The sequence below is a fragment of the Mytilus edulis genome, chromosome 11, assembly GCF_963676685.1.
Source record: "Mytilus edulis chromosome 11, xbMytEdul2.2, whole genome shotgun sequence".
In the NCBI taxonomy this organism is placed as follows: Eukaryota; Metazoa; Mollusca; class Bivalvia; order Mytilida; family Mytilidae; genus Mytilus; species Mytilus edulis.
The window spans coordinates 19554095-19566145 of record NC_092354.1 but is presented as its reverse complement, the minus strand read 5'-3'; the positions used below and the strand labels follow the sequence as shown (position 1 = coordinate 19566145).

Here is a 12051-nt window from a genome sequence, read left to right as displayed (position 1 = left end):
AGAAAACTTGTTACCAATACAAAGACAGATGCCCTTAAATTCTAAATAGATATAAGTGTCAATATCAGCAAATTATTTTAAATTGCAAACTGCAAACTGACTGGCTGATTAAAAAAGAAGAAGATTATAATGTGTTTTTATTGTACGATGATCTCATGTGATCTCATATGATATCATGTGGAAGTGATCCCATGTTTTATTTCCAACACTAAACGAAAAATTACCATTCGAAGTGAACGATAGGGTGCATGAAATTATTGGTGTCATAAACTTTTGCTATATACATTGAGAATAGTTAATGTAATGTTTACCAATATAAGGCAGGTATAAATCATTGTAATACTTTTATTCCAAATAATAATTGTTCTTGCTCCCGACTGTGTTTTGCTACGTCACTTCCGGAATATACCCATGATGAGATCGTTTTCAAGTGTGCCTGTAACAGAAAGAAAATAATCACTAATCTTCGTCCTTAGTAGTAGTTATATATAGTCATAAGCAGTAAAATATTGGACAGTATAAATATCCCCAACAAAAAGTAAAATAACAAAAACACCAAACTCCTAAGAAAATTCTACACGAAAAGTCCCTAAGCAAAAGAAGATTTTTGATTCATTTTTTTTCTTAGAATGTCTACTCTACATAACTTTTAGAAATATGCTCTTTGAAACCATTCAACACTTAGCTGTTATCTCCATAATACATATTTAATTTGGAACAGACGAAATCACTGTTGAACAAAACACAATCCTTTTCAGAAATGTACATAGTTATATACGCCATACAAACAGATTTTTTTTTATTAATATTGCTGTATCTTAAAGTGTACTCGTATCCAACTGTTACTGTTTAAACATAATATATTTATTGTATACATATTTTCATGTTGTACTGAAATATATAATTGTTGTCATCTTGAAATTTTGTATATTATACATATATAGAGTGGATTATCTTAAGTTGTTATAACAAGCATCCAATCCTATTGTATATTTAGACAATACAATATGTTTAAACTAAACTAAACTAAAAGGCAATTTCAAGCTCAAACACATTAAACGAATGGATACCAGTTGTCATACTCCTGACTTTGTACAGCCATTTTCTCATGTAGAAACTGGTTGATTAAACCTGGTTTTATAGCTAGCTTAACCTCTCACTCGTAGGCTAAATGACTACTCTGTGAAAATGGAGTTGTCTAAATCTGTTTGATCCTGGGAGTCATTGAATAGCATCTGTTGCTCTTAACTACTATTTCAATTGCAAAAAAAACCCAACAGAAAACCAAAAGTTGTGCCGCTCCTTTGCAAATTTGAGTGCAGAGAACTTTCGAGGCAACACTTTTCGAGTACTCCAACGTGGAAAGACAGATAACTTGGCTATGACAAAATGTATGAGGTTTGATAGATTATACAAATATATACATATTCAGTAAACACCATCCAGACAAATATAAGCACAAATAAATTATCACTAACCTTCGACAAGACCACCGTCTTTCGCTGAACATGATGGCCCAAAGCAATTCTCATTATATGACGTCTGTTCCACTACAATGAATACAGATAAATTTGTTTGATACAAAAAAGTAAGTGAAATGGTTAAACTATTTTTAAGAAAGAACTTGTCTGTTATCTACCCCTTTTGGGAGAAAAATGGAAAGAGGGTAGAACAGCGAGACCTCTTGCCACCCAGCAATTTGAAAATAATCTGCTATCCAAACTCCCAACTGTTCCAGTCTGGTGATTTGCCTCTAGCTTTTTGTATTTTTACATTGCTATATCACCATTTGGCTTCAGTTCCCGTACAGGACAAGTATATATAAATACTAGCTTTAACGTACCTTTCTTTTGACTGGGAAAACCTGGATCTGAAAAATAAGAATAAGAAATCACGTTTTAACCTTTGCTCATAACAACAACAAAAAAGAGTATATTTTCTTTGTTCAATCCAACTTCTATATATCTTACTAACATGTCATAGACTCGCACGATTAAAATTTAGTGATACTAGTTGAATAAGATAACTTGCGCTAAGTCTGCATAAAGCAAATATATTAAATCAATCGTAGGTTTGATATATCATTAAAATATCATTTATTTGATATTGTTTACTGACATACAATTTTTTATTTTCCATGGTATTTTATTTTGTTTGAATGTGAAGAAAGAACACAAACTATGTGAAGAAAGAACACAAACTACCGTAGACCCTCCAGAGAAGTCAATTTCGTTATATAATCAAAACCCCTTGAAAGTAGCAACTCCAGCGCCTCAAAACAAAGTTCACCGGTTAAAATTTAGTCGTAATAAAAAAGCACGTCTTTTTCACAGGCACTTGTCTCAGAAATTTGTTTTCCTTAATAAACATGACTTTTGTGTTGAGGTATTTAGGAGAAAAAACTTCTGAGACAAGTGCATGTGGTGTCTTTACAATAGTGTAAGCTGTAAGTCGTCCCAAGTTAAAACAAAGATATAAGTTAAAAAAATTAAAAACCGTTTTGTCCCTACTAAATCTTCATTAAAGAACTTTGTACTACTTACTTGAAGGCCCATGTGGACCCATCCCTCCCATTCCGGGAGCACCACCCGCACCTCCACCTCCTTTGCTAAATGGACTTTTCATTCCGGCGCCCGATCCTGCTCCTCCAGATGATGAACCAAAGGGACTCTTCATTCCGGCGCCCGATCCTGCTCCACCAGATGATGAACCAAAAGGATTCTTCATTCCTCCACCCGAACCAGAACCTCCTCCCATGGGATTAAACGGACCGCTGCCACTTCCGCTACCACTAGAACCACCACTGCCTACAGAACCACCGCTGCCACCAGACATTGTTTGCATTACTATAGGGAAATAATTGCTATTTATTGAATTCATTACTATGAGGTATGATAATAAGACAATTTGTTCACAAAGTTATCACAGTCATTTATCGAAATCTCAACATACAAAATGGACTTTTCTAAGAACGTGTCAACAATAACAAAATCATATCTGTAACACCCATTAACATTAAACAAAATTGGACAGCTAATACTATGTAAACATAACAAAGTATATGAAATTATACAAGTTTTTTTTTCAATTTTGAGACGATCCCCTACAATTTCATCATGACTTACAATTATTACCATCATTGGTACACATGACCATTGGAGGATTACATTTCGCTTTTGACTCGTTACTTGCTTTATTAGGAGCTGAAAGTATACGAAAGAACAGCATAAACTTAAAAGTAATTCGTCACAACTCGGCTGACTCCGTAACTTCATCTAAAGAAGGAAAGTAGCGGAGTCACTCGAGGATTGCCGATTGAACTTACAGTAATTGAACGATGTATCGAGTCAATGTTTAGCATTGATATTTATAGGACATCTGGTTAAACAAATATGATGATGTTAAGACAAGGGCTGCACAATTTACTTGGTACCCAGAGCCCACGCATCTTGACACATCAAGGATTCGAAGCCCTATCAGGGGAACACGGAGCCCCTTTTAAAGCCAAATTCCTTAAACGTACTCAAAGGAGGTCGGTGCTAATAAAATGACGCCTGGATCACATCAAAATAAATTGAGTACGAAACCGAGAGCCAAGAAACCAAAGCTCGTGCTATCTCTCTAATAAAAAAAAACCTCATCGTTTCTTATCTTATACACACATTACGATTAATGTAATGATGTGATCCAAAAGAACATTCATGTCATTAATTATACCTGTTTAGCAAGACACATTTAGTACTAACTAGACTTTCACGAACAGCAAAATGTTGGGTTTTCTGATTTGATTCGGCAATTTATTTATGAATCTGCTTACCCTTCCGGAGCACCTGAGATCACCCCTAGTTTTTGGTGGGGTTCGTGTTGCTTATTCTTTTTAGTTTTTATATAGTTTTCTATGTTGTGTCATATGTCATTGTTTGTCTGTGTGTCTTTTTCATCTTTAGCCATGCAGTTTATTTTAGATTTATGAGTTTGACTGTCCTTCTGGTATCTTTCGTCCCTCTTTTAGAACTAGTGACATTTGGTTCAGCTAACACAAATTAAGCATATATTGCTTTGAAAAGGGTGTGAACGGAATAAAACAAAGAGAGCAAAATAAGACAAAATTCAAGATTATTAAAAAGTCGAAAACAAGTATCATATACTAGTAATAGGACTATGGTAAATCTTGTTTTAGAGGGACACTCACACTTAAGAACATTGTTGCCACCATTTGTATTGCCAAACATTTCCATCATGGATCCTACGCCACCGTTGTTTGTTTTGCCACCGCTGCCACTAGATTTTCCCTCTTGACATTTACAACTCCTACAGCCATCGGAAGTTTCTTCCCCAACAGTAAATCCTAACTTTCTTTCGGAACATTTAATGATACATTCGTATAACTTTAAGCATGTTTTTTCCTCGTTCTTATGTGTTTTTTCAGTTTGTTTTTGATCTGGAATGTCAAACAATATGTTGCATTATTAATTCAAGTTCGTTTCAATCTAATTAAAGATATTGGTCTGTTATGAACGAGCAAGCTATTAATATAAATATGGATTTTAATTAGTTTGAATTCGCTTGAAATATTTATATAACCTTATTTTCTGTACAGTCTATCATTTTTTGTCTTCTTTCAGTTTATTGAAAAGATATGATTATGTCTTTGAGAATATACACATAGTTTTTTTCTTTCAAACGGCGAAGTAAATTCAGAATCTATTGCATTCTGGGTAATATTTTCAAAAATGTACTCCGAAACGTCGTGATTGGTTGAAAACGTCCAAAACAATGGAAATTCAACCAATGTCGTGACGTTATTTTCATTTTGGGGTACGAACAATGAAATTACCCATAGTCCTTTGATTCTGAAACGGCCAATTGTGCAATTATAACTCTTCAAGTTATACTTCGTTTAAAAAGGCCAGTGACATTTTATCATCTTACTACAGCTTTAATGAATTTACTATGAAAAGTATTTTTAAGCGCTTTGTATTTTGTTTTATTCTCGAATTGAAAATTCCTTCTAATTTTTACCAAATATAATGAAGAATTCGAGTATCAAATTAATTTATGCTATTACTATATGACTCCAATGAAAACAAAATACGCGTATTCATTGCAGATATAAAGGAATGATATACATTGAAGAATTGAAGGGCCTCATAATATTTACCACTTCCTGCTAACCTCGTTTTAGACATGTACACGACTGGCAACCGTCAGAACCAGTTTCTCCTAGATGATAACCTCCTTTACAAGACATCATACACAATGTTGTACCAAGGCATTCATTGTGTTTCGGTTTCGGTTTTTCTTGAGATTCTTTCGGCCTGACTGCGATCCAAAATCTGCTTGCTAAACGTAATCAAAGATTGGTAATAAATTTAAAAAAAAATAATGATAAATAAATACCTAAATGTAAGTTCGACAATAAAGAAGGGGCAATTATAAAATCAAATCGGAGATTAATTAAGGAATGACTGTAATATTTTTTATTTTTTATGTTATTTCGAATAGACAGAAAAAATATTACAGTCATTTCTTATAATTTAATGCTAAATTCCATTTTAAACCGTAGAAAACCACGAAAAAACGTTGATGACGTCACGGTCACATGACTAGATTATGTCTATGGGCTTATAACAAAATAACGTCAGCCAATCAGAAGACGCGTTACATCCAAAATTAAATTATTGACCAATAAAACCAGGCACAGATCATGCCATTTTAACAGGAGGTCAAGACCATTTGAATACCTTTAAACGTTCATATAATTACATTTTGTTTTAAATCTACATTTTATGTACTATTTAAGCCTCGCAACCCGAACACGGAGGTATACATATAAAGTTTACCTGAGTAACAAGGACACGTTTGACACCCTCCTTCGTCGACGACAGTGCAGGAACAATCTTCAAATTCCATCTTATCTACAGATATACAGTATTTAGGAATTCCTGGACTTTTAAGAGGTACATTCATAGAATGTCCACGTCCGTATGATGATGTCTGAAAGAAGTTACAAGCAGTCTTAGTTTAAATGTATTTAACCTACTATGTTACAAGGTGAATTAAAAAAGTGAAATATGAAGGCCAAAAGACGATCGAGACACACATCAACAGCAACAAGATAGAAGTAAGAACAGATTTAGAAAACCCCCAAGCGTTAACTGATACAATTATGAATGCATGGATGCTATTATAGCGTAAACAATGCCATTAGGTCCATACATACGGTTTATCTATAGTATGCAATATAAAACCCTTCTTGTAACCATTTTCAGGTTTCTATGTATCATCCTCTTTAAGGTAGACACATGGTATACCTCCATCTTGGATTGTACAATCACAGTACAAAATTGGTCTAGTTATTTGCCCTAATCTACAATTTTTGAGACAGATTAACAATTTTATGGTTAAACTGTTTGTTTATATAAGGAAAACTTGGTGATTTATTGTATTAACCAAAATATTTAAACAAATATCATTTTCTTTTGTTTTTAGAATCATTTTTTCAAATGAGCCATTTAAGGGAAGATAACTCTTACAGTAAAAAAATTATACTGGACTAATAGGGATTTTTTTTATTTTTACTTGTAGCAAGAAAACAAGTTCGGTGACCCCCTTTTTTCTTTTTATTTTCTTAAAGCATGTAATAAAACCTCTCTTTTCACAATTTATTTCAAAATTCTATCTCATATAATTCATTTTATACACACAAATGTGTTTTTTCATGTACAATCTAACCAAATTTAGGCAATTTTCAACGACTCATAGCTTGAAAAATAGCACGGTGACCCATACTTTTTATTATATTTTTGAAACAAGCATATTAAAATCTTCATTTTGGCAGATTATAAGAAAATTCTGTCTCAAAAAGTATATACTTATGATCTACCTTAATTAGACAAAGGGCCTTAAACTGGATTTTTCAAACTGTGTGTATACTCAATTGTGTTGAAACATGCGTTTAGGAACACTAAATCATTTATTCATATGATAATCATTCCTTTTACTTATCATATTCTTGTTGTTTGATTGAGGTCTCAATGACACAATTCAACTTTATTTTAAATCAATCTTCCTGTAGTAAAATATCAAAGAATAACATGATAAAAAACAACGGTTCTAAACTTATTGATATTTTTAAATACACACATGATGAGAAAAGGGATTCTGAACAGCCATTGGTCCGTGTGGAATATTAAATGACATGTGACTCGCCATGTGACCACCCATGTTACCTCCCATCGGTAAACCTGGCAATGCGCTCAATTGTTGAGTTTGTGTATCTTTTTCGTGAATTATGATAACTTTTGTATTTTCTGTATTTCCACCACTATTTGAACCAGAATTTTCTGTATGACCCCCTCCGAAACTATTTGAATTATCTCCGTAATTTGAATTCCACTTGTCACTTGAACCACTCCCACTTCCGCCATATCTGTCACTTGAACCACTCCCACTTTCACCATATTTGTCTCTTGAACTACTTCCGCTTCCACTTGACGGAGCTGAAATAACTGAAAATATGATGTAAATTGTGCAATTGAAAAAGTAAAAAAATAACAAATATTCATAAAACTAAGTGAATAATTGACCAATTCAGTAAGTACGTCTCATTTCGACATGCATACAAACTTCATATTTCTATGAATTTACTTAACTTCACTACAAAACAGTAAAAGAAAACGATAATCTAGAGCCGTTACGATTTTATATACTTTTCCTATTTATCTCTCTGAAATATTTCCTTTATCTGAAGTTGTTAGCAATGTTTTGAAGCTGGTATATATTTATTTGTCTCCTTGCATACTGCCGCTTGACTTTCAGATCCACATGACTTTGTTGTATAATCAAATCCGTAATACGTCCTCCATTTAATCAATGATGAAGTTAAATACTGTTTGATGCGGTTATATAATTGTTTATATTTACTTTACATAACTTGGTTATTTTTTTTATATTTGCCATGCAAACTAACAACCATTATCAGATAGCATTGACTATTAACAAGGGAAGCGAAAGATGTATTAGAGGGAATTTCAAACTCATAAAGCAAATATCATGACATTTCATTGGCTAAAAAAGGAAAAGACCAAAAAACAAACGACAGTACAGAAAACACATTATCGCACCGCGGGTAAATTATAACGTGATTGTTTAAACACCGTCACGTGGTGATCCTTTATGAACCCGTAGGGGGTTAGTACATTTCATAGGGGGTTCGTGACGCGGTAATGGTGACGTCATCTATGAATGTTGTTGTGTTTCTTTGATCATTTTTCATCAAAACACAACAGAAAAAGTTCAGCGTGGGATAAATTCGTTATACGGTTAACTACTGACCCCCTACGGATCCATAGAGGGTGAATAAAATCCATAGGGGATTCGGCCTCTGGCCTCACCGCCTATGGATTTTACTAACCCTCTATGGATCCGTAGTGGGTCAGTAGCGGACCATATAACTTACAGCATAGAAAACTTAAGACTGAGCAATACGAACTTCACCCAAAAACTTAGGGTGATCTCAGGTACTCCGAAAGGGTAAGCAGATCCTGCTCCACATGTGGAACCCTCCGTGTTTCTTTATTTACTAACTTACCCTTGCATCTGCAGTATTTACATTCACCTTTATATTCAATGCACAGAGGATGGCATTGTGGGTTGGAAAACGGACAGGAAGACGTCGCTTGTCCTGAAATAACATATATATTGAATATAAGCAATTTAGCATCATTAACGTAACAGATGTTCAGACGACATGATGTTGACATCGATGGCGAAATGCATTGTTATCTCAGAAATAATTGCGAAAAATATCAACGGAAAAAATACAAAATTAATCAAAGCCATTCAAGAAAAGGCTTCAACAATTTCCAGCAGCCCTAAATGAAATTCTGACATTTTTCAAGAAAGTAGTATACAATACTATAAAAAATATCAAAATGGAAATCGTATTTACTCTTTAACATATTAAATTTTATATACAACAATAATGTTTTTGAAACACGTAATCATTTATCAGTCGTGATAATATGTAAGTTGTAGAGCTGCAAGTTATCTTTTTATCATTTTTCTATCGTAGCAAAACGGTGTAAAGCTAAATTTGACAAGTCTGTCTTTTGTTGCATTTAGTTAGTGAAACATTCACATTGATGTCATATTCAATTGAAGACTGACAATTAGTCCGAAATTTTGCGATACTTTTTATTTAACAAGGGATGTTAGTGACATTACAAGTTTACGAGTCAAAACACAAAACATGCATCTTAAAAATATATTATTTAAAACAATATTGTGAGTTGTGTATATTAGTACTTTTCCATTTTCACTGAGAATAAGAATAAAATTTAACTTCGGAAAAGAAAACAATACGACGATCATTAACTTTGATTATGTATTAAGAAATAATACAAATTGCAAATAATTTAAAGAATAAGAAAACGATTATCATTCTTAAAGCAAAGTATAATATATAATAAAAATTCTTACCATATAAAAATCCAAAAATAAGTAAAATTAAAATTAAAATGTTTTCCATGTTGAAATTTTGTGCCGCTGTTTATTGTTGTTGCAAATATTACTTATAAACAATCACCTGTCGCCCGTTACCTATCTTTCTTATTACCTAGCCACACCTGCTAATGTTATACCGATACAATTCAAACATTACGCTCAATTTAAGATAATTATATACAATAATCGTTCGTTTATTTCTTTTTTATACTAAATTTTCTTTAAATAAAATCGAAAATGGAAATAGAGAAAGAGTAGAAAACAGCCGAAGTCCACACGAGTCTTCAACACGAGGAAAAAAATCCCGCATCGGAGGCGGACTTCAGCTGCCCCCTTAACATACGATACAGTTTTGAACCCGTATTTACAAGTTGATGAAAATTTGCATAAAGACTACTTTTTACCTGATTAAATCAAATATGTAATAAAAAAATATACCTTCATGTGCTACTTTTTGAGTTAAACGAGGTCAAAATTTTGTATATTTGCTCAAAATTCGGATTTGTAGACGTATTTTCTCTTTCGAAAGGAAGCCATAACTTTTTTGTTTTTAAAGATAAACACAAATTGTTTTTTGTTAAATAATTTGTAATTTCTGTATTTTATAAGTATATTAAAAATTTATGCATTCTTTATTCAGAAATGATACATATTTATCAAATGGTATGAATGCTATGAGAAAAAAACGTTAGTTTTTGCTGTATATTTATCAAAATTAAAAAAATGCACTATTTATAGTTTTATAAAATTTGGTCCACATAATCTTTCTGCAAAATGAAACAAAATGTCATTTTAAAAAATAGGGGTCCATGTACTCGTTTTCAAATTAAATCAGTTTGAATGATAAAAATCAGTCGAAAAATGTATCTTTTCCCGATATGTCACAGTTTGACGTCGCGAAAATAACATTTTCCGTTAGCAACGTCGTTACCTCCCCTGTAACTGTATCGTGAAATCTAATATATTGATGCTATTTGAAGAGGGTCCGAATGTGGGCTATTCATTTCTGCATTTTATTTTCGATTTTATATATTATAGCATACATTTATTCTTTATTTTATTGGCTTGTTGTTTTCTAGTCTTAAATTTTTTATCCCTTCATTTCTGACTTTTGGTCTTTATATTCTATTCTGTAAACCCTATGTAGAACCTCACAGAAGCTTCCATGTAATAACAGGTACTCTGTAGACGGCAAATTTGAATTAAGATGTTTGTTGATACTTTATCGATATACATGTCATATGGTACTGTATCGAAACTTTATATTCTGAATAAGGATCGTTAATTACACAACGGGAGAAATTGCAAAGGGTGAAACCAAAAACGGTAAATTAAAGACAAACAAACAAATCCACGATGGTAAAAAAAAAAAAAAAAAAAAAAAAAAACGAGCAAAAAAACATCCGCCCACAAAACACAAAATTATAAAATTACAATAAGATTCTAATGAAACATAATTTACAAATAAACACGACTGTAAAGACAAAAATTGACCCTCAAACTACAGGACCAAATTAATAATCAGTTAGAAACTTTTATCAAAATAAAAAGTCTGAGATTTGAATTGAATGCCTTAAGATACACAAATGCATATGTTTGTAAAATTGTTGTTCATGCACAAATAAAAATCATTCAATTCTTTTAAGTACTTTTATATGCTACAACTATGCAATTACGAGTTGAATCGAGCTTTTCGTTTGGCTTTGCCCTATGCAATGTTGGGATGTTGTAACCGGGAACGTTTGCAGTCATGGATGACGAATTATATAGGGAACTACACTTTTATATTGGAATGCCTAATGATAGCTCTCAGCCAATCAAAAGTACAAATTATTATGAGACATGCATGTTTTATAATAATAGCTCAGTGATGTTTTATAACGTACGTCTTTGTTGATTTCATATACAAATACATATACAGTATCTCAATTCCAAATCTTGAACGAATCAAAATTTCAATAGTTCCGTTACACCAGCAATCGTTGAATCAATACATTATTGACATTTAAAGTCACCATGCTCTCATTGGCTTACCAATCCTGGCATAAAAACCACAAATTGTTTCAATAGGTCAACGTACTTTACAACAACTGCCCAAACAGCGATAAGTAAATGTCAATATTCGCTCTCAGACCTTGATAGTGACATTGATTCCATAAGAAGCTGTGAATATGCCAAACGTTTAAACACAAATTTTAACCTTTAAGATGTCTAGATCCTATTGCTTGCAGTCTAAGGGTTGTTGTTCCATTGCCATATTCCACCGTGATCTCTACATCAATATATTCTAAGTCTTGTATGGACGGATTACTAAATGTTTTTTTAGTGTCTTTACATAATAGAAAAACCAAGTATATGGGGTATCCATTCATGACACAAAAACAGTAGATTCACAGCAAAACACATAAAATCAAAGGAACAGCGCATTTATTGCTGTTCTTCATCTTAAAGTAATAAAGTCTCACCTCACGGCAAATTCAAGAGCTGTTTAAGCGGAATTCTTTGCAAAAATGTTTTGAATAGACTTCGTAATATGTAATTCAT

General features: G+C 32.6%; 2 protein-coding genes across 2 annotated transcripts; both read right to left on the bottom strand.

Moving 5' to 3' along the window:
* Nucleotides 1-327: 327 nt before the first annotated feature.
* Nucleotides 328-3224, bottom strand: LOC139495283 (uncharacterized). The gene is made up of 5 exons (XM_071283588.1): nt 3126-3224; nt 2544-2846; nt 1844-1870; nt 1479-1550; nt 328-436 (listed from the first exon to the last, which is right to left on the bottom strand). Exons 1-5 carry the CDS (start codon nt 3154-3156, stop codon nt 393-395), a joined length of 477 nt encoding a protein of 158 aa, XP_071139689.1. The 5' UTR covers nt 3157-3224; the 3' UTR covers nt 328-392.
* Nucleotides 3225-4198: 974 nt separating this feature from the next.
* LOC139494066 (uncharacterized) lies at nt 4199-8963 on the bottom strand. The gene is made up of 6 exons (XM_071282235.1): nt 8954-8963; nt 8594-8686; nt 7147-7511; nt 5844-5997; nt 5162-5343; nt 4199-4441 (listed from the first exon to the last, which is right to left on the bottom strand). The coding sequence occupies exons 1-5, from the start codon at nt 8961-8963 to the stop codon at nt 5171-5173; spliced, it is 795 nt and encodes a 264-aa protein (XP_071138336.1). The 3' UTR covers nt 4199-4441; nt 5162-5170.
* Nucleotides 8964-12051: the final 3088 nt, after the last annotated feature.

What these genes read in the sequence shown, in the direction of transcription:
- LOC139495283 (XM_071283588.1), bottom strand. Translation starts at nt 3,156, where the DNA reads ATGGTCATGTGTACCAATGATGGTAATAATT. An exon ending in GGGTCCACATGGGCCTTCAA is followed by an intron (nt 1,871 to 2,543) that starts GTAAGTAGTACA and finishes CTTATTTTTCAG; the next exon opens with ATCCAGGTTTTCCCAGTCAA. An exon ending in TTTTCCCAGTCAAAAGAAAG is followed by an intron (nt 1,551 to 1,843) that starts GTACGTTAAAGC and finishes TATTCATTGTAG; the next exon opens with TGGAACAGACGTCATATAAT.
- LOC139494066 (XM_071282235.1), bottom strand. An exon ending in TAAATACTGCAGATGCAAGG is followed by an intron (nt 7,512 to 8,593) that starts GTAAGTTAGTAA and finishes TCATATTTTCAG; the next exon opens with TTATTTCAGCTCCGTCAAGT. An exon ending in AACGTGTCCTTGTTACTCAG is followed by an intron (nt 5,344 to 5,843) that starts GTAAACTTTATA and finishes GATTACGTTTAG; the next exon opens with CAAGCAGATTTTGGATCGCA.